Source organism: Anomaloglossus baeobatrachus, chromosome 7 (assembly GCF_048569485.1).
Source record: "Anomaloglossus baeobatrachus isolate aAnoBae1 chromosome 7, aAnoBae1.hap1, whole genome shotgun sequence".
Taxonomy (NCBI): domain Eukaryota; kingdom Metazoa; phylum Chordata; class Amphibia; order Anura; family Aromobatidae; genus Anomaloglossus; species Anomaloglossus baeobatrachus.
Genome location: NC_134359.1, coordinates 97,602,214 through 97,625,604, shown reverse-complemented (window position 1 = coordinate 97,625,604; position 23,391 = coordinate 97,602,214). Strand labels below are relative to the sequence as shown.

Here is a 23,391-nt window from a genome sequence, read left to right as displayed (position 1 = left end):
ATCCGTTAACGGATTCCGCTGCTTCCCATAGACTTGTATGGACGACGGATTGCGAGTGATGGACCTGCGTTGCTTCCGCTGGGTGACGCTGTGTTGCTTCCGCTGGGTTGAAGGAACGCAGCATCTAACGTTAATTGCTTGCGTTAAAATGACGCCAAGCGGCGGATTCCGTTACATCCGTCAATAGTTATAATGGATCCCTATGGTGGCGGATTCCGTTGCAAAGTGCTTTACAACGGAATCCGCCGCTGGATTCCGCTAATTTCTACTGAGCATGCCCAGAATGGAAAAAAAAATGAAAAAAAAAAAATGGAGCCGACACATTTTGTTAGACGGATGCCTAACGGACATCAAACGAATGTAACAGGTCCATTATTTCACAGGAATCAGCTTAGGGATTCCTGTGAAATAACGGACCCGTTGCATCCGTTGACAACACAAAAATAACGGATGCATCAAAACAACGCAGCAACGGACCCAGTGAATTCATCCCAACGCAAGTGTGAAACTAGTCTTAGTGTGAGATGACTTTGTTGAAAATTCATTTAGGGCTCCTGTACGTCAGAATTCTTTTCCTTGGGCCTCTACAGCAGTGTCTTGTGGCGTAGAGGGTTCGTCAGTAGGCTTATGTATGAATATATTGTCCTCTAGGACAGGCTGTTCAGATAGTTGTTATTCAATATATGTGCATGAGACTAGAATATGTTCACTCTTTAATAGAGATGAGTGGACCCGTTACAGTTCGACTCAACTGAAATGGACTCTTTTTATTGTTAAAGGGAACCTGTCATCAGATTTGGAGCCTATAAGCTGCAGCCAGCACCCGTGAGCCCTTATATACAGCATTTTAGAATACTGTATATGAGAGCCCAGGCCACTCTGTAGAACGTAAAAAAGACATTTAATATACTCACCAAGGGGGCGGTTGGGTCTGATGGGTGTCGCTGCTCTCAGTCCGGCGCCTCCTCTATCTTGTGGGATCGCCATCCTCCTGCCCAGTCCCCTGTGCATTATGCATCCTACGTCATCCACACAGAGGCCGCCATTGCGCTCCTGCTCATGCGCACTTTGACCTGCCCTTCTGAGTATTGTGAAGCACAGGCGCGAGAAATGGTCAATGACTGCTCGCACATGCGCACTACAATACTTTGATCTGCCCTCAGCAGGGCAGAACAAAGTGCACCTGCGCAGGAGCGCAATGGCAGCCTCTGTGTGGATGACATAGGACATGTCATCCACACGGGGCTGGGAAGGAGAACAGCAACTACACAAGATGGATGAGGTGCCCGACCAGAGAGCAACGATACCCATTGGACCAGGCCGCCCCCTAGGTGAGTATTATAAAGGTCTTTTTTACGTTGTACAGATCGGCCTGGGCTCTTATATACGGTATTCTAGAATGCTGTATATAAGAGCTAACTAATGGTGGCCACAGCTCATAAGGGAAAAACCTGGTGACAGGTTCCCTTTAAGCACTTGATCTAGTCAACTAAATTATAGCTTGACTGTAAAGATTTGAAAAACAGCAATAGGATTTTTCTCTTTTTTTTAATTTGATAATATACTAATTGGTCTTTCATGTGAGATAAATGGGAGGAGGCATGAACAACTTGAAATTCATAGACATATATATATTAGTACAGACCAAAAGTTTGGACACACCTTGTCATTCAAAGAGTTTTCTTAATTTTCAGGACTCTGAAAATTGTAGATTCACATTGAAGGCATCAAAACTATGAATTAAAACATGTGGAATGAAATACTTAAAGTGTGAAACAACTGAAAATGTGTCTTATATCCTAGGTTCTTCAAAGTAGCCACCTTTTGCTTTCATTAATACTTTGCACACTCTTGGCATTGTCTTGATGAGTTTCAAAAGGTAGTCACCGGAAATGGTTGTCCAACAGTCTTGAAGGAGTTCCCAGAGATGCTTAGCACTTGTTGGCCCTTTTGCCTTCACTCTGCGGTTCAGCTCACCCCAAACCCTCTCGACTGGGTTCAGATCTGGTGACTGTAGAGACCAGGTCATCTGGCGTAGCACCCCATCACTCTCCTTCTTAGTCAAATAGCCCTTACACAGCCTGGAGGTGTGTTTGGGGTCATTGTCCTGTTGAAAAATAAATGATGGTCCAACTAAACGCAAACCAAATGGAATAGCACGCCGCTGCAAGATGCTGTGGTAGGCATGCTGGTTCTGTATGCCTTCAATTTTGAATAAATCCCGAACAGTGTCACTTGTAAAGCACCCCCACACCATCACATCACCTCCTCCATGCTTCACGGTGGGAACCAGCCATGTAGAGTCCATCCATTCACCTTTTCTACAAAGACACGGTGATTGGATCCAAAGATCTCAAATTTGGACTCATCAGACCAAAGCACAGATTTCCACTGGTCTAATGTCCATTCCTTGTGTTCTTTAGCCCAAACAAGTCTCTTCTGCTTGTTGCCTGTCCTTAGCAGTGGTTTCCTAGCAGCTATTTTACCATGAAGGCCTGCTACACAAAGTCTCCTCTTAACAGTTGTTCTAGAGATGAGAAGGTGTGTCCAAACGTTTGGTCTGTACTGCATATATATACTACACAAATGCATTAAGTGATTTCTTTGACATTTTGGTGGCAGAGATATTTCATTTAAACAGGATCTGTTACTTGCCATCAATATGTAAATATGTTATCTTGTTGAAATCCTGAATCTGGCATTGTTGCAGTTTTTTGTTCTTTTGCCCATGTATTTCCTAAGATAAGGTCCTCTCGACAAACAAGGAAAACAGAATCATATCTCAGGAATGGAGAGGCACAGAGCACAAAAAAACACAAAAAAAAGACATTTAGGAGAAAAGCGACATTTACACAAGGTAAAAAAAGGTAATTTATAGCAAGTTACAGGTCCTCTTTAAGAATATTTCTTGAAGCTGGCCATATATTTATCTTTTTTCCCTCTTTTCAATAGGCAAGAACTTAAGCACTGACCTACTAGCTTATAGTATAAAAGTTTGTATCTTGAATTATTATCCGGTTTATAAAGATATTTAATGGTTAGGTTTTAATGAAGGTGGTTGATTATACAGTACTGCAATAAAGTTTTAGACAGGTCTGTGAAAATGCTGCAAAATAAGTATGCTTTTAAAAACAAAAAAGTGTTACTAATTTATTTTTATTACTGCAAAATTAATGAACACAAGAGAAATTAAAATCAGTATATAGTGTGGCTACTCTTTGCCTTCAAAATGGCATTAGTTCTTCTAGTTTCACTTTCGCACAGTTTCTGAAGGAATTGCTGTGCTCAGTCTTGCCATGTTACATGACCTGTGACATGAAACCGTATTCCAAACTTCGCCTTTGTAAAAGTGCTTGGCTGTTCCTCACCGTTTTAGGCCACCTACACAGCTGTTTCTGTTTCAGTTAGTAACTGTGTTTCAACCTACATGTGAAAATTATTAGCACATGGTATAATTGGCTATTCATACACCTGACTATAATCCTTTGAATTCTCTAGTTTTTACAACAGTACCTAGAAGAATTAATGCTGTTTTGAAAGCAAAGGGTGGTCACATCAATTTGATTTATTAGTTTGATTTCCTATTTTGTGCAGGTAAAATATATCTTTGTACCGTGTTAGCCAGTAGAGATAAAAAATTGTTTAAAAGAACTGAAGTCCTCAGTGGTTGATATCTTTTAATGGCTAACTGAAAAGATGGTAATAATAGCAAGCTTTCGAGACTACTCAGGTCTCTACTCAGTACCATGCCTGAGGAAGAGACCTTAATAGTCTCGAAAGCTTGCTATTATTACCATCTTTTCAGTTAGGCATTAAAAGGTATCAACCACTGAGGACTTCAGTTCTTTTAAACAACTTTTTATCTATTTTGTGCATTCATTGTTCCTTTTGTTTATTGATAAAAATTAACTATTAAAGAAGTAAGCCAGGGAGATAAATGTATTTCAATCTACATTCAGTCTGAAGCTATGAAGGCACAAATCCCTTTCCCTGTTCTTAAATTTAGCTTCATTAAATGTAACTATTTCTGTGACCTCACCTGACAGTTCTGCTTTCAGGTGCTCCCCCTCCCTTCTGGGACATTTTGTCAGAGATCAGGGGACATAGATAGAATCCTGCTGCTGATGAGCTATGCTTCCTGAGATTCTACAATATTTAGAGATGTGAAGTCCAACCTCACCCTTACTTTCTTTCTGCTCTGCCTGCACCTTCACAGCTTTTATATGACATGTCATTTTTCTTTCCCTTCTTCAACACTTACTCCATGCTCCATGACAGGTCACATACAAGCTGTGAAGGTGCAAATAGGCAATGCAGAATGAGTGTGGTGAAGGGAGTATAACCCTAACCCATACAGACTGTGGTAGGCCTTGAGGTATGATCTTTCGAGCAGCAGCATTCTGACCCTGCCAACTGATCTCTAACGTAATGTCCAAAAAGGAGGAGGGGCAGCTTCAAATCTTGTAATGTGATGTCACAGAGATAAATGGTAAAATCACATTATAGTGAACCTGTCAGGTGCAATATGCACCCAGAACCACTAACAGTTCTGGGTGCATATTTATAATCCCTGCCTAACAGTCCCAACATCTTCTAGCATAGATAAAGAGATCTTTAGAAAATGCATTTCTAAAGATCTTTTATCGCATGCTAATGAGGACAGGGAGTAGTCACAAGGCGTTAGTTCCTGCGCTCATTCCACACTGTTAGCATGGTAGCACGGCCACAGGGCTGTGCTAACATGCTAATCAATGCAGCATCCCCAGCGGTGATGTGCGTACCTGTGTCCTCTGTGACCGCTGATCTGAATGCCGAGCACCTCCGGTCATGCACAGTGTGAAGCCTGGTGTACTCATACCGGCTTCAGAGAGGTCTACTGTGCATGACTGGGAAGTGCCGGGATGTGTGATCACAGGTACGCGCGTCACCGCTGATGATGCTACATTGAATAGCATGTTAGCACATCCCTATGGGTGTGCTAATATGCTAAGAGGGCGGAATGAGCGCAGGAACTAATACCCTTGTGACTACTCCCTGCCCTCATTAGCATATAATAAAGGATCTTTAGAAATACTTTTTCTAAGGATCTCTTTTTGTATGCTACTAGATAAAGGGACGGCTAGGCAGGGATTAGCAATATGGAACCAGGACTGGTTCTGGGTGCATATTGCACCTGACAGGTTCCCTTTAAGTTACATTGAAGAACAGACAGAGGATTGTGAGCCCTCACAGTCTTAGACAGAATGTAAATTGAAATACATTTTTATCTCCCCGGAGCACCTCTTTAAACTTTAATTCTAAAGCATTCTCATGCTGCAGCATTTATTTCACAACTGTGCAAAACTGTACAACATAATACTTCAGAATAACACTTTGACTGCTTCTCTCCAGTTGTTTGTGACCACTGTGGAATATAAAACCTGTGGGGGAGAGGGGGCCTTAAACGTTGATAGTTAATAATAAAGAAGAGCAAGTACCATATACCCCATGTCTGATACTTACTTGTCTTTTGACACCTATTGATGCATTCAGCTTCAGTGTCAAATCTATTGGCATTGCCACCGCACCCACCATACCAAACCTGGGTGCAAATCTTGTTTGTCTTGTCAAAGAACCACTTAACCTCATTCTCCTTGCACTGGGTGCCCATGTCCAGATCTAGCTCACATGGATCTGTTAAAGTGGAATTTCAAAAAGTGTGCAAAACGTTACAAGGTGAACAGGCAGAAACTGGGCATACCTGTGGGTTAACTAAGGGATGTGTTATAGCGTAATCTGTATAAACGTGGTACAGGTATAAAAAAAGGTACTTGATAATGGATAGAAAATAGTGGGAAAAGCACAGTGTTAATCATATTCAGTGTCTGATGTGTGCTTCAAAGCAAAACCATCGAATTTCCGCTAGCTGTCAGAATAAAAGAATAGAGGAGTCCCAGATGGATGAAGTATAACAGTTATTATGGAGACAGCAGTAGGCTATGAGTGAAGGACTATCCATCAGGGATTAACAGCCATCATGCCTGCAACTTTATTTTTGACTATAAGAAAAAGGTCAAATAATCAGCAAAAGTAACTAACAACACAGGCATGGGGTGCCCCCCCCCCACCAAAAAAAAGTAAAACCAATCGAGAGTTTAAGTACTGTGAAACCTGTCCAGGTAACTACCCCTTGGAGAAGACCACCTCTTATCCAGCTGTGCAAAGACGCGTTACCTGTCATTGTATTCCTTATTTTACTAATGAAAACTATCCTGGAAGGACACTTGATCTGAGGCTAAGAAAGCCCCAGTAGCCAGTGCAAAAATTATAAGATTACTATTTTTTTAATAAAGATCATGAAATATGGTCAAAATACACGAAACCTAAAAACCTGAATTAAACAAGAAGTCATATTCTGATAAAAGATTGGGTCAATACCAGATGTGTGCAGATGACACAGGTGGGGTAAGTAAGTGATACTAAAAAGAAGAAGATCTTTGGGTCTTTGACTTTGGTATTTATAGCACATGTCTACATGGTGTCATGAAAATAGTTGGAGCATGTGGAAATTTATAAAATGATGAAGTTATTCAATAATACATTTGAAGAAGTCTTATCTGAAAGTAGCGATTGACTGGGAATTGTTAAAAGAGCATACCTTTTTATTTAGTTTTATTTTTTTTAATGCATTATTCAGGTAATTGGCCTAAAAGTACATGTACATACTTAACCTCCCTTGTACTGTTCGCATATTCACTTAAAGAGATTATCCACTACTTTTACATTGATGACCTATCCTTAGGATGAAAGATTGTAGCTCTGAAAATTGCAGAACTGTGAATGCCGCTGTGTACGTCTCAGGATAAGTGCAAGACTATTAATGCAATATATACCATATGATTTACATTACTAAACTTGTAAGTTAAAAAGGCTGTCCACTAATTTACATTGATGGCTAATCCTTAGGATGGATCATCAATGTCTGGTCGATCAGGGTCCGACCCCCTGCACCCGCGTTCCTTTTTAGTGTCAGTGGTGGCAGCAGGTAGCCGGATATACTCAGTTCCTGAGCTGCTCTACCTTCTGATAGCGGCCGCCACCAGGTACTGCACATCCACCACCCATTCAAATTAATAGGAGGCGGATGTGCAGTACTATCAAGGCACGGGGCGGCTCCAGAACTGAGCATTTCCATCCGCCTACTGCTGCTGGCAAGGCCGAGAAGAACTGATCGGCGGGATGTTGGACCCCGGCCAATCAGACATTGATGACCTATCCTAAGGATTGGTCATCAATGTAAAAGTAGTGGACAACCGCTTTAACTTACAAGTTTAGTAATGTAATTCATACAGTATACATTGCATTAGTAATCTTGCACGTACCCTGAGATGTAGCCTGTATGTTAGTACACAGTGGCATTCACAGTTCTGCAATTTCACAGCTACAATCTTTCAGTACTTTTTGCTGACTCAGCAGCGGCAAAAAATTCACTTTGGTGATTTTTATTCCAGGACATAAAGTCTTCACACCAGATATTGAGCAGTAGCCTCACACAGGCAAATCTAATTGTTTTACTGCATTGTAAGGACTCTGCTTGGTTGAGTCTGCCAATGTTTCCTGACTACTCCCAAGCACAACAGGAACTGTAATTGTAGCCTCAAGTATAGTTTGATTCATGTACAGTAATGCACATAGGCCAAAGTAAAATAATACAATTGGGTATAACAAGGTAAAAAACACACTAGGGTACTAGGTGGCCATGAAACTAAGCAGCACCTAAGCAGCATTTAGACAGGCTCGTTGGGCCACTAAACAACTGTCAGTCGCCAATTGTAGGACAATAAGTTGTCGTATAAGGTCCTTAGTAGATGAGCTGACCGCACTTTCATGTGCACAGAACGATCAGTAATACATTTGTCATGTGCGTATAGAATATCGTGTTCTTGAATGCTGCCGAGCGTGTTCATTTTTAATCTTGCTTAAAAACAATTTCACTTGCAGGATAAGCGTTTTTATCATTCGTCAGGTGATTGCTAGCCTGTTTAGGCCAGTGTAAATGGGCCTTTAGTGTCAAGCAGCATCTACAAATGGAAATGCAGGTTTAGAGCACCACTCCAAAGTTGTTTTTTATATTTCACAGCTGGAGTGGTGCTTAAAATCCAAGTCCCCTGACCCCAGTTTTATATTCACCTTCTGGCATCTTTATGTTTTTCCAGCGACTCTCCAGTTGGTTTCCTGTGATTTGCCAACAGCCCCAGTCATCATGAAGAGCGTCGCTGGTCACAACTGAAAATAAGTCTATGAGTGCCTCGTTCTGGCTGGCATAGAGATGCATTAAGATCTTGTGATGTAACTTCTGTCTCCAGTCAGAAGTTATGAGCACAAGATGGAGCTGTGGGACAGGAGTGTCGTTGGTAAAAGGTGAAGCTGCCTGAAGGTCAGTATATGACAGGTGACAGGGGACTTAGATTTACAGTGCTCTATCACTAAAAAAAAAAAGAAAAGTTGGAATAGTGCTTTAAGGTGTATACAAATCATTCACTTAGAAAGAGTCTGTAAAGCCAAACTGACCGCATAAATTAAGCACATAGCCGTGGAGGAGATATAGCCCATAATAAAATTGCACTTTTAGGCCAAGTTAAGACAGATGTATTGAAAATTAGGCAAGTCACAATGCAAATTGCAGATGACTGACTCCTTATGCACGTCTGAGTTGCAGATGAGTGCCGGAACTGCTTTTTACTGCAAGCATTATTCTGGTCTGTAAAGCAAAGTACATTTTTTTCCCATGCAGATCATCAGAATGTCACTGGCTATAATGGATACAGGTGCTCTTTATTTGTGCTCCTTGGTGCACACAGACCCATTAGATACTACTCTTAAAACGCAACAATCATCAAGATTTTCCTATATAACCTAAAGCCAGTGCTATACTGGCGCTATCATACTGATTCTATACATTCCTTTAGTTGTCAGCTAAGATGTATTGGTTTTGAAACACAAGCAAGTAAACTTTGTAAAATGAGCAGCTTTTTGAATGACAGCAGCTAGAAGGACCTGTGCTGATGTCATACCCATGTGACCAGAATGGGCAGGGCCTCAGCCAACATAGCTGATACCAGGAAGCAACATTATTTTTCTGTTGGCTGAAGTCCTGCTCCTTCTGGTCACATGGGTGTAACATTAGCACAAGTCCTTCTAGTTACTTAGTAAAATGATTCTATAATAGAATCAGCATGAATAACAGATAGGGGGAGGATGGAGAGGCAGGGAGTGGGAATCACTTTGAATTCCTGTCCCTGCTATTAGCTGATCGGCAGCTGCTGTCATTCAAAAAAACTACTCATTTTACAAACTTTACTTGCTTGTGTTTCAAAACCTATACACCTGAGCTGACAACTAAAGGTATGTATAGGATCAGCCTGACAGTGCCAGTATAGCACTGGCTTTAGGTTATATAGGAAAATCCTGGTGATTGGTGCGCTTTAACAAGCTCATCTAATAGCTGCTTCCAACCATTCGAAACGGACGTTTAGTCAAATCTGCTAATCAGAGTTCTCGATGCACCCTTGGTATGGACAATATACTCAGTGCACTAATTCACCACTGGTTTTGCATGCCCCTGCCAGCCATCATTGGTGATTGACAGCGTTGTCTTGCATGAGCTTTCTTTATATGGGCTATATCCCCTTACAAGGCCATATGCTTAGTTTACACTCTGTTTGGGCTGTCAGACTCCTTTTAAGTTGGATCAGTGTCTTTTTTTCAATCTGTACCTATGCAGTAGATGCTATAATGGAATTTATCATGCTTTCTAAAGTGTGACTATATGTATTCTTTAGTGACAATATTGCTTGTGTGTATTAGCCCATGTGTGCATAGGTCTATGTATGATAATTTATCAGTGTCCTTTATTGAAATTGATTAATTTCCAGGGATAACTACTTTTTCTTTCAGCTGCTTCTTTCTCACTCACCTATTTCAGGGGTGTCCAGGGGCTCTGTGCTCACCACGGTTTCAGAATTTGCCACAACTTCTGTCTGGGGCTCAGATTTACCTGAAATGCAGAATTGTGTACGTTCAGGTGTCCATAAAAAGTAAATCACCTGCTTTTTTCTTGTATTTTGCTGTAGTTAAGCAGGACCTGTCCATGGACAATCTATGGATAGTACACATATTGGTGTAGTCTCTATAGGTCTAACAGGTAAAAGATGTAGGCTCGACAAATGCATCAAAAGTGGCAACACACATTACATCAGAAATTTTACTCCAGTTCCTGACTGGAGTAACTTTTCTGGCAAGGCACAAATATACTAAGTGGTGTGCGCCTCTTCATGAATTCAGTACATCCTATTTGTTCTTGCCCCTCATTAAGACTGGCGTACAAAACTTAATGAATCAGGGCTATAATCTGTTTTGTGCAGTGGTATATAGCAGACTAAGGGGGGTTTTGCACACTACGACATCGCAGGTGCGATGTCGGTGGGGTCAAATCGAAATTGATGCACATCCGGCGTTGCAGTCAATATTGTAGTGTGCAAATCCTTTTTGATACGATTAACTAGTGCAAAAGCGTCGTTATTGTATCATCGGTGTATTCTCTGACATTTCCATAATGCCGGTGCAGCGACAGGTACGATGTTGTTTCTCGTTCCTGCGGCCGCACACATCGCTGTGTATGAAGCCGCAGGAGCGAGGAACATCTCCTACCTGCGTCCCGGCTGCAATGCGGAAGGACGGAGGTGGGTGGGATGTTTTTGTCCCGCTCATCTCCGCCCCTCCGCTGCTATTGGCTGCCTGCCGTGTGACGTCGCTGTGACGCCGCACGACCCGCCCCCTTATGAAGGAGGCGGGTCGACGGCCAGAGCGACGTCGCAGGGCAGGTAAGTGCATGTGAAGCTGGCGTAGCGATAATGTTTGCTACGGCAGCTATCACAAGATATCGCTGCTGCGACGGGGGAGGGACTATCGCGCTCGACATCGCAGCAACGGCTTGCGATGTCGCAGCGTGCAAAGTACCCTTTAGACCATGTGGACACAATAAACATTTGCTGAGGGTTTTTTTTACCTCAGTATTTTTAAGCCAAAACCAGGGGTGGGTGAAAAATGCAGAAGTGGTGATTTTGTTTGTATTATACTTTTCCTCTGATTGTTCCAGTCTTGGTTTTGGCTACAAATTCTAAGGTAAAAAAACTCACCAAATACTCAACCTGTCCACATGGCCTTACAGTTCCAGTGGATGGGATTTAGGCCACGTGCATACGTTGAGTATTTGGTGACTATTTTTTACCTCAATATTTGTAAGTCAACAACAGGAGTGGGTAAAAAAATACAAAAGCTGTTGTCACGGTCGTCTCTCTGTTGTAGAGACTAGTGACAGGTTCTGAGCCAAAGTCTCTTTGCCTTGACACTCTGCAGTTTAAATGTATTCTCTTTCCTTTGGGGAGGAGAGGGTTCATGTCAGTTTTCCTTGCCAGCAAGCATTCTCATCACCTTCTGACGTGTTTATGGATTTGTGATGCCCTGGGCAAGCCAGGGGTCACAGGTCATAACACCACCACACCCTACACCCCAGTTAGGAACACCAAGGCTAACCTAAAATCCTTGTTGCCTTCCTCCAGGGGCTGATGTCCACACCAGGGGGTGGGCCAGGCGGTTGGCTCTGCCCACCAAGGAGTTCACAGCCCTGGAGGCGGGAGAACCAGGCAGTCAAGCTAGGGAGGAGGAAGGAGAAGGAAGTGGTAGAGGAGCTTGAGAGAGGAGTTAAAGTGGAAGACTAAGTGAGAGTAGTGACAGAAAAGGAACAGTTAAGCAAGCCTGAAGTTGGTCCGGGTGTGTGCCCCGGACTGAGACAGCAAGGTCAGCAGACGGCGGTGACTGTCTGCAGGGGTGACTGCTTGGAGGTTGCTGGAAGGACCGCGGACGGGTGGTGGCCCGGCGGTACCGGAGCGGTATACGAAGAGCAGTCAGCACCAGTGGCAGGGGCCTTTCGGATCCCGGCAAGGCTAGGAGTCGCCGTGAATTTGCCAAATCCGTTAGTGAAGGGGACCTCTGGGTCTCCCAACAAGCAAGTCCCGATTGAAGGCAACAGTCCAACCGTTACAGAGAGACACCGCCACCGCCAGGGCACCAGTTTCTCAGGGCCAGCGCCTGCGGGCAAAGTAGGGCTCCTCCGGCCCATATCCAAGCCGGGGAGCGGGTTACCGGTGGGAACCCATCGAAACCATCATCATCTTAGGTGCAGGAAAAGGGACCGTCACCGTCAACTACTGGGGAAAGCAAGTGCAGCCGTCCGTGGGAACCGTCTTTCCAGCCGTGTGTTTTACCGAGAACTGTGTCATCGTCTCAGGCTGAGTGAGTACCACAGTGCCGCAAGGCACAGCGCTGCCCCCGCGTCCCTGCACCCCACCAAGCCCTGCATCACCCATTTCATCACTGGGCCCCGGGACAACCAACCCCCTACCCACGGAGGGGAGGACTAACATCCAGCTGCTCCATACCATCACTCCCGGGATCCCCATACAGAGCAGTGGTGTCAACAAATCACCACAACCGTGGGTGGCGTCACGGACAATAAACTATCCCAAAAACCAATCCCCTTTCACTCACAGGCGAGGAGCGCCGCTCGAGTCCCCGGGATCCGGCCCATCGCTTGAGCCACCGAGCAGCAACAGCAGGCCGCAGCAGTAGCGGCAGCCGGACCCGAGCAGTGGGAGAGCGCGGTGTCCCCTCCTCCGCCCGTGACAACTTGGCGTCACGAACAGGATCTTACCGCTCTGCCGTTGGGTAGAGGTGCGCCTTGTGACCGCCGGAGGTATCCGGCCGGAAAATTTCAGAAGTCGCCATCTTTGGCGCGAAAAGTTCCCGCTCGAGTGTCTTCTCGAGTAGTAGAGGCGCGAAGGCCAAAACCCCGCCCTGATAGAGGAGGGGCCGGAAAGAGGCTAGGGGGGACGAAATGGCGACTGGTCGCATGTAGCCGCGGCTATAAAGGCAGAGACGCCAGGACTCTGCAGCAATACTGGGTTCCTGGAAGGCACGATTGCCAAGATGTGCAACCCAACTCCCAACGAGAAGCCCCCGCGCCCGGCACAGCAACGTGGTTGAGGGACCGGACCGTCCCGCTGAGTAACCGTCTGCAGGCCCACATGCAACTCCTTTTGGAGGAGTGGGAGACTGACATGGCGGACGTGGTGGCTGCTATGCGGAGCCGCGAGGTGGAAGAGGATTTGGAGGAGCGGGTAAGAGACCCACGCCCCTGTATTCCCGAGGGATCGGCCATTGGAGCTGAGGAGCCCGGCCAGCTTCCGCTCACCTTGCCTCTCTTCCCGCTACCCGTACTAGCTGCTGCCGCTCCGCCACTAGGCCCGCTACCTGCCCAACCGGTAGCGATACCTTGCCAAGCCGCTTCGGCGGACCAGCCAGCTGCAGACGTCCAGGACGTTCCTGAAGTACACCAGGGGGAACCGCTAGGATCGCGGCCCCTTAACAGAATGGTGCCAGAAGTCCCGGTAGTGACTGTGCCGGGCCCCGAGCCCGGGACCGTGGCCTGGATGAAGGCCCGGGTGATTCAATTCCACCAGCGTCAGCAGGATCAGATTTTCCGGATGATGGAACAGTGGACCAACGAGGTGGAGATGCTGATTACAACTGCCCCGATGTACGGAGGGGGAATAGATGTAACAGAGTCGACTGGTGACCCACGTCCCTATGTCCTATCAGGACCGGCCGCTGCGGCTGAGGGGCCCGGCCTAGTCTCGGCCTATGCATCACCCTTGCCGTTACTTATGGGGCGTCTCAGTGTAAACTCGCCTGATCTGCTGCTCCGTGCTACTGCAGAAGGATCTGATGTGCTGGATGCTGGAGGCCAGGAGGCTGCGGCAGCTGGCGGCAACCCGCCTGACGCAGGAACAAGAGGTGATGGCCCTGGCCCCAGCCCCGGGTCCGGGTCCGCTGCTGAGTTTGAGGAGGCAAGTGAGCGTTCCCGCTATGTAGGAGACCCAGTGGTTTTCCATACCCCGCGTACCGGTGGAAATGGGTACCGGGTACCCCTGTCACAGCAGGCATGTCAGTGCATGTTTGAGATGCTGGTGGAGGGGGATGGATCCGCCTTCGCTGAGGACTCTGAGTAGGGCAGCGGAGCACCGTTGCACAGTCCCCGTTGGGACCACCAGTCAGTATGTTTACAAGTTTTAAAAAGTTTTGCAAAAATGAGAATGATAACCGAAGATTAACCAGATTATCTACCATGATTTGGAAACCGGCCATTGCCGGCACCGTTGTCCCTGTGGGGACCCTTCAAAAGTTTTGCATAGGAACTCCTATGAACAGGCCCGAGAACTCGCAGGGCAACCACAAACGTTAAGTGGGTTGTAAATAAATATGTTGTGCAGCTGACCGTAACCGCCTCCGGAGAGGCAGGTTGGAGGGAGGGCCCGCAGTGGAGCAGGCTGGGGCCCAGCCACCACAGGAACCGGTGGCTACCCTCTGGAGGGGAAGGACAGATCCCGCTCGGGTAACTTGTGCTGGACTGGGGTCAAGGGGTGCTGCCTGGGTTTTAGGGGCAGCATCAGGGCCAGGTTACTTGGGTGGGAGAGAGCGGCAGCCGCAACCGTTTAAAATGTTACCGTTTGCAACGTTTAAGAACCGAACCTCCCGATGTGGGATGATGTCATAAGTCGTATTATGTTTACCTTTTTTATATGTTTTTCAGAAAATAAAACCGGTGTTGGACGGGCAGCCTGCGGACGGTCTGCATTTTGCTAAGGGGGAATGTGACGCCCTGGGCAAGCCAGGGGTCACAGGTCATAACACCACCACACCCTACACCCCAGTTAGGAACACCAAGGCTAACCTAAAATCCTTGTTGCCTTCCTCCAGGGGCTGATGTCCACACCAGGGGGTGGGCCAGGCGGTGGGCTCCGCCCACCGAGGAGTTCACAGCCCTGGAGGCGGGAGAACCAGGCAGTCAAGCTAGAGAGGAGGAAGGAGAAGGAAGTGGTAGAGGAGCTTGAGAGAGGAGTTAAAGTGGAAGACTAAGTGAGAGTAGTGACAGAAAAGGAACAGTTAAGCAAGCCTGAAGTTGGTCCGGGTGTGTGCCCTGGACTGAGACAGCAAGGTCAGCAGACGGCGGTGACTGTCTGCAGGGGTGACTGCTTGGAGGTTGCTGGAAGGACCGCGGACGGGTGGTGGCCCGGCGGTACCGGAGCGGTATACGAAGAGCAGTCAGCACCAGTGGCAGGGGCCTTTCGGATCCCGGCAAGGCTAGGAGTCGCCGTGAATTTGCCAAATCCGTTAGTGAAGGGGACCCCTGGGTCTCCCAACAAGCAAGTCCCGATTGAAGGCAACAGTCCAACCGTTACAGAGAGACACCGCCACCGCCAGGGCACCAGTTTCTCAGGGCCAGCGCCTGCGGGCAAAGTAGGGCTCCTCCGGCCCATATCCAAGCCGGGGAGCGGGTTACCGGTGGGAACCCATCGAAACCATCATCATCTTAGGTGCATGAAAAGGGACCGTCACCGTCAACTACTGGGGAAAGCAAGTGCAGCTGTCCGTGGGAACCGTCTTTCCAGCCGTGTGTTTTACCGAGAACTGTGTCATCGTCTCAGGCTGAGTGAGTACCACAGTGCCGCAAGGCACAGCGCTGCCCCCGCGTCCCTGCACCCCACCAAGCCCTGCATCACCCATTTTATCACTGGGCCCCGGGACAACCAACCCCCTACCCACGGAGGGGAGGACTAACATCCAGCTGCTCCATACCATCACTCCCGGGATCCCCATACAGAGCAGCGGTGGTGTCAACAAATCACCACAACCGTGGGTGGCGTCACGGACAATAAACTATCCCAAAAACCAATCCCCTTTCACTCATGGGCGAGGAGCGCCGCTCGAGTCCCCGGGATCCGGCCCATCGCTTGAGCCACCGAGCAGCAGCAGCAGGCCACAGCAGTAGCGGCAGCCGGACCCGAGCAGTGGGAGAGCGCGGCGTCCCCTCCTCCGCCCGCGACAGATTCAACACCTCCCAGTCCCTATATATACCCTGTGCTTCCAGTAGAGGGTGCCGGTTATTCTCTGATCTCATTTGGATGCTCGTCCTGGAGGTGGAGGTAGCTGTTTGAGCCCTCTCTGCAAGTTACTGTGTAAGCTGCAGACTTGGTGCTGACTGCAGCTGTCTGTTGTTGTGTTTCCCCCTGTCTGTCTTTCCTTCCCTTGGTGTGTAATTAGTGCAGCGGTGAGGCTTGCATTTCTCACGTGCCAACTCACTAGCCAGGGCCAATATAGGGTCTGTCAAGGAATGAGGTATCTTGTTCGGTGACAGGTTCAGAGCCTGTATAAGGACTGGGTAGGAGTGTAGTGTACAGCTGCAGGTGAGTGAAGGAGGTGTCCCATCTATCCCCTCACTAGTGCTATGGTCCGCCGTTGTTAACGTGTCCACGGTGTACCCCTTGTATTGTAGTGTCGTGTCTTTTCGCTATACTTCCATTGTCACTTGCGTGACAGTGGTACTTGTATTTCTATGATACTTTTCCTCTAATTCTTGGTTTTGGCTTACAAATACTGAGGTAAAAAACTGACCAAATGCTCAATGTATCTGTGTACGTGGTTTTAGAGTCACACTTATTTTGAAATTACTGATCATGTGGATGAAGCTACAAGTACAGTCATAGTTGGAAGTGTTTGCACCTCTAAAATTGTTCCAAAAAATAAAGTATTTCTCTCGGGAAATTATTGCAGTTACACATGTTTTGTTCTACATGTGTATTTCCTTTGCATGTATTGAAACAAGACAAAAAACTGAGAAAGAAGGAAAATTAGACATAATTTCACACAAAACTCCAAAAATGGTCCGGACAAAATTGTTGGCACCCTCAACTTAATATTTGGTTGCACACCCATTGGAATAAATAACCGCAATCAACAGCTTGCTATAACCATAAACAAGCTTCTTACAGCGCTCAACTGTTATTTTGAATCGGTTTTCTTTTGCAAACTGCTCCAGGTCTCTCATGTGTGAAGGCACCTTCTCCTAGTAACAAGTTTAAGATCTCTCTACAGGTGGTCAATGGGATTTAGATCTGGACTCATTGCTGTCTCTTCAGAACTCTCCAGCACTTTGTTTACATCTATTTCTGGGTGCTTATTGAAGTATGTTTGGGGTCATTATCCTGCTGGAAGACCCATGACCTAGGACACAAAGCCAGCTTTATGGCACTGGGCACTAGATTGCGACCCAAATGCCTTTGATAATCTTCAGATTTCATGTTTCCTTGCACACAGTCAAGGCACCCAGTGCCAGATGCTGCAAAACAACCCCAAAACATCTTTGAATCTCTACTATATTTGATTGTAGGTACTGTGTTATTTTCTTTGTAGGTTTTATTTTGTTTTCAGTTTTCTTAGAAGTATTTTGTGTTAATGTAAATTTTAGCAAACTGCAGTTTAGATTTTTTGTGTCAGCAGTGGGGTCCTCCTGGGTCCCTCCATAGTGATAAATTTCATTCAAATGTTGACGGATAGTTCACACTGACATTGATGTACCCTGGGCCTGCTGAACAGCTTGAATTTCTCTGAAACTTGATTGGGGCTGCTTATTCACCAAAGAACACCAAGATTTCTGTAGATAGGTTTATAACCTTGAGATTGTTGATATTTTTCAACAATTTTGTTTCTCAAGTCCTCAGACAGTTCTCTTCTATTTTTGTTCTTCAAGTTAAGTGTGGCACACACAGACACACAATGCAAAGACTGAGTCAACTTCTCCCCTTTTTATCTGGTTTCAGGGGTCATTTTCATATTGCCCACACACTTGCCATAGGTGAGTTTGAACAAGCATCACTTGCTTGAAACAAAGTTGTTAACCCTTAACTTTGGAAAGGCTGGAACAATTTTGTCCAGGCAATTTTGGGGGTTTTGTGTAAAATTATATGAAATTTACTAAATTCTATGTTTTTTGTTTTGTTCTAATATCTGCAAAGGAAATAAACATGTATATAACAAAACATGTAATTACAATAATTTTCTGGGAGAAATACTTTATTTTCCGAAGCAATTTCAACGGTGCCAACACTTTCGGTCATGACTGTATGTGACCAATAGTCTAGCCACTACATTACGTACCACTTCACATGTGATATTTTTGAAAAGACCAAGCAGTTCTGACAATTTTCCTAGAAAGACTTCCTGCAATTTTACTATTGTGTGAATGGAAACTACGAGTCCTCTCCGAGTGAGTCATCCTCCATATTCCCATCTTCCAAGTTTTGTTTTACTATGGATTTTACAGTTTCTTCTGCACTTGAGCCACTTTGTCTGTTAAACTGTCCCATAAAAGACAAGATTTAGGAACAGAAATTCATACTTACTAGTCGTAAATGTTGTCTGGTAGGTGATTAGACCAAGGTTCTTGTGCTGCCCTGTAACCGTGACTTGATACCCCTGTCCGCTCATAAGGCCTCCGATGAGTCTTTCTGTGCCAGTGACATTCTGTTTAAGCACTAGAGTGTTGTCTTCTAGAGAGGTGATACTCAGCTCATAGACGGCAGGCTTCTGGAGGTCGGCGCTGGCCCAGCTCAGATACGCGCTGCTTTCTGTTACATCAGATACTAATACGTCAGGCATTGGGAGGCTTGTCATTTGTGCCGTCGCTGCCCGGTCTAGAAGAAGTAAAATAATTTATGTTAAACTCAGTAGTAATATCTACAACATATTGGTCTACGTGAAAAAAATGTAGAAAATGTTTCTGAACTTTTGGGGGAAAATATAATTCCTCTTTTTGTGGTTTAGCTTTTAAATTTAGTATAGGGACTCACAAGCATGAGGACCCTTGACATGAGTTGTGAGTATCTGTATTTTGGCCAACATATCACCTAATACTATATACATATATCTATATATCTATATATATATATATACAGTGCCTACAAGTAGTATTCAACCCCCTGCAGATTTAGCAGGTTTGATAAGATGCAAATAAGTTAGAGCCTGCAAACTTCAAACAAGAGCAGGATTTATTAACAGATGCATAAATCTTACAAACCAACAAGTTATGTTGCTCAGTTAAATTTTAATAAATTTTCAACATAAAAGTGTGGGTCAATTATTATTCAACCCCTAGGTTTAATATTTTGTGGAATAACCCTTGTTTGCAATTACAGCTAATAATCATCTTTTATAAGACCTGATCAGGCCGGCACAGGTCTCTGGAGTTATCTTGGCCCACTCCTCCATGCAGATCTTCTCCAAGTTATCTAGGTTTTTTGGGTGTCTCATGTGGACTTTAATCTTGAGCTCCTTCCACAAGTTTTCAATTGGGTTAAGGTCAGGAGACTGACTAGGCCACTGCAACACCTTGATTTTTCCCCTCTTGAACCAGGCCTTGGTTTTCTTGGCTGTGTGCTTTGGGTCGTTGTCTTGTTGGAAGATGAAATGACGACCCATCTTAAGATCCTTGATGGAGGAGCTGAGGTTCTTGGCCAAAATCTCCAGGTAGGCCGTGCTATCCATCTTCCCATGGATGCGGACCAGATGGCCAGGCCCCTTGGCTGAGAAACAGCCCCACAGCATGATGCTGCCACCACCATGCTTGACTGTAGGGATGGTATTCTTGGGGTCGTATGCAGTGCCATCCAGTCTCCAAACGTCACGTGTGTGGTTGGCACCAAAGATCTCGATCTTGGTCTCATCAGACCAGAGAACCTTGAACCAGTCTGTCTCAGAGTCCTCCAAGTGATCATGAGCAAACTGTAGATGAGCCTTGACATGACGCTTTGAAAGTAAAGGTACCTTACGGGCTCGTCTGGAACGGAGACCATTGCGGTGGAGTACGTTACTTATGGTATTGACTGAAATCAATGTCCCCACTGCCATGAGATCTTCCCGGAGCTCCTTCCTTGTTGTCCTTGGGTTAGCCTTGACTCTTCGGACAAGCCTGGCCTCGGCACGGGAGGAAACTTTCAAAGGCTGTCTAGGCCGTGGAAGGCTAACAGTAGTTCCATAAGCCTTCCACTTCCGGATGATGCTCCCAACAGTGGAGACAGGTAGGCCCAACTCCTTGGAAAGGGTTTTGTACCCCTTGCCAGCCTTGTGACCCTCCACGATCTTGTCTCTGATGGCCTTGAAATGCTCCTTTGTCTTTCCCATGTTGACCATGTATGAGTGCTGTTCACAAGTTTGGGGAGGGTCTTAATTAGTCAGAAAAGGCTGGAAAAAGAGATAATTAATCCAAACATGTGAAGCTCATTGTTCTTTGTGCCTGAAATACTTCTTAATACTTTAGGGGAACCAAACAGAATTCTGGTGGTTTGAGGGGTTGAATAATAAATGACCCTCTGAATAAACTTTTCTCAATTTAAAAAAAAAAAAGAAAAAAGAAATAACATTCTTTTTTGCTGCAGTGCATTTCACACTTCCAGGCTGATCTACAGTCCAAATGTCACAATGCCAAGTTAATTTCGAATGTGTAAACCTGCTAAATCTGCAGGGGGTTGAATACTACTTGTAGGCACTGTATATATATATATATATATATATATATATATATATATATATATATATATACTGTATATATATATATATATATATACTGTATATATATGTATATGTGTATATATATATATATATGTATATGTGTATATATATATATATATATATATATATATGTAAGTCTACATACTTTAAAAAATTAAAACAATCATTATAAAAGAGCTGCATATACTGTGGCTCACTTTCAACTAGTGACAGGGTATTTTTTATTTGGAATTGCCTGCTACTGAGAATGCTGTGAACCCATTGTTTTTGCAGTAATCCCATGTCTGCACAACAGGAGCAGGATGTACAGAGCTGGGGTACAGACATATGGCCACTGCAGCCAATCACTGCCTGCAGCAAGTTGAGATGGATTAGTCATTGATGTTTCCAGAGATTGGTTTCAGCACTCATATGTTAAAACCAAGAAGATCTGCAGGGGACACAGGCATCATTAAAATAGGCGTGAGAGAAGATGGCTAGGTGAGTATGCTTTTTATTAATTTATTAGACCATACTGTATGTTAAAAAAAATGTTTGGAAAACCCCTTTATAGGATAATCATACTTTCAAGTAATTTTTCACAATACGCTGTCCTGTGTGTGTACATGAAGAATATAACTACTTCTGGCCACTATATGAGCTGTATACTGTAGTTTCGCCAGTTTTCTCCTCTGCTGACTATTTATTAATCTGCAATCCACTCTGAGCTGGTGGGAGGAGACAAGCTGCTGTGATCTCTCTCCTACACAGCACACACAGAGGGATTTCTGCTCTAATTTCCTTAGCACACAGAGAAAAAAAAGAAGCAGCAAGGAGGAAATTATACAGCAGTAGTGAACTGTCTGGATATGAATAAAGGTCAAGGGTGAAGTAAAAAACCTATTAGAAAGCTCAGCAGAATCTTCCAGTGTCTCCCTCTGCCTGTTTCCTCACTCTGCTCCTCACTCCTTCTCCTCCTGCTCTCTTCATACAGTATAATGGTCACATAACTTCACAGGAAGCAAGTGGTTTGTCTTGCCAGAGCAAGATGGATTTGTGTGACTTTTTTTCCCCAGAGTGGATGAAAGTTCCAGAGGCAGAAGGAAGAGGACAAAATTGCCAATAAGTGTGGAAGAGAGCAAATTTCTCTGATAAGATATATTACAAAGTTTCTTATATTCACCAGTACTATTGATTTAAGAAAAGTTTGATGAAAGTACAGTTCCATTTTAATGTCGTTTTTATAGGAAATATAAAAGAATATCAACTGCTTTAAGGACTGTACGTAGAAGATTTTGTATTGAAGAAGGGAAGGTAGCATGTGGGTAGCAAGATTTGGCATAGCTGAAAAAGTTAAGGTAAGTTGTGCTGTAGGTACCTGTAGGTGTTTCAGTGCTGCCAAGTACTGTGATGACCTCTGGCTTTCTGCTGGTTAACAGCTCATCGGGTACTACTGCATCATCGGGTACTACTGCATTTTGTGTCCTGATTCAGGAGGAATAGATAATTAATGAAGTCTTAGTAAAAATAGAATCAATAATTAATTATAAAATCAGCTGTGAAAGAGAAAGATTGGAAACTTGCCCCTTTTTTGTGTATCTATTCTTGTGGCCCTTAACAAGAACCTGTCAGGATTATTCATGTTTGGCCATAATGGCTCTGTTATACTGATTCAATAAATACCTTCAATGATGAAATCTCCGCTATATATGTTTGATGACATGTGTCACCCATAATCTATGATGGCATCCATTCAATCACTTTATTAAAACATGTCCTTCTGATCTTATTCATACCAGAATCCTATGATTTCACTCATCTTAAGTAAAAACAATAACTCTTGTGCAAAGTAATCTATCTCTTCACTTGTTGACGACATTAGGTCTAACATCCCATCCTGACCTGATTGACTATATGTGATGCAATAAGGTGTATTATCAGTTTAGATTACGTACTCATCAATATTAGTGACATCCTGTGAAGGGCTAGCAGGGCGATCATTCTGGAACCAGTCACAATGCTTTCTTATTTCAGGAGAGAGATGGAAAGCATTTTCACCTGTGAATAAAGAGAATAAGAATAAGCATCTCATTAAAGACGCCATAGGGGTACCTTGCATGTTGTGACATCGCTAGCATCGGCTAGCACCTGCCCCCGTCGCACATGCGATATGTGGTGATAGCTGCCGTAGCGAACATTATCACTACGGCAGCTTCACACGCACTTACCTGCCCTACGATGTCGCTCTGGCCGGCGACCCGCCTCCTTCCTAAGGGGGTGGGTCGTGCGGCGTCACATCGACATCACACGGCACGGCAATAGAAGCGGAGGGGCGGAGATGAGCGGGACGTAAACATCCCACCCACCTCCGTCCTTCCGCATAGCCGGTGGACGCAGGTAAGGAGATGTTCCTCGCTCCTGCGGCTTCACATATAGCGATGTGTGCTGCCGCAGGAACAAGGAACCACATCGTATCTCCTATTGGTGCGACATTATGAAAATGACCGACGCTACACAGATCACCGATTTACGACGCTTTTGCGATCGTTTATCGGCGTATCTAGGCTTTGCACGCTGCGACGTCGTTACCGGCGCCGGATGTTCATCACTTTCGATTTGACCCTGACGATATCGCAGTAGCGATGTCGCAGCGTGAAAAGTACCCTTTAGATTCTATCAATTGCACCATATACACCAAGAAGACACCAGTCAGAGTTGGGTTAGGCCCCTTTCACACATCAGTTTTTTGCCATCAGTCACAATCCGTTTTCTCAACGGATCGATAGATCCGTCGCAGATTGTGGCTAAACTGATGCGACGGATCTGTTTTTTGACGGATCCGACTTGGTGGTGGCTAAATAATAAATTGGAGCATGCACAGTTAAAAAAACGGAATCTGTCGCCGGATTC

The 23,391-nt window shown here is 45.0% G+C and overlaps 1 protein-coding gene across 1 annotated transcript in view; it reads right to left on the bottom strand.

Annotated features, from left to right (window-relative positions):
* COL6A3 (collagen type VI alpha 3 chain) overlaps window positions 1–23,391 on the bottom strand; it is a 189,811-nt gene that overhangs the window by 17,909 nt on the left and 148,511 nt on the right. The window contains exons 39-43 of the mRNA XM_075317522.1: window positions 22,437–22,539; window positions 21,860–21,966; window positions 18,339–18,629; window positions 9,956–10,036; window positions 5,503–5,673 (exon numbers count right to left, since the gene is read on the bottom strand). Of these exons, the coding sequence (XP_075173637.1) occupies window positions 5,503–5,673; window positions 9,956–10,036; window positions 18,339–18,629; window positions 21,860–21,966; window positions 22,437–22,539 (753 nt within the window). The remainder of the gene's footprint in view (window positions 1–5,502; window positions 5,674–9,955; window positions 10,037–18,338; window positions 18,630–21,859; window positions 21,967–22,436; window positions 22,540–23,391) is intronic.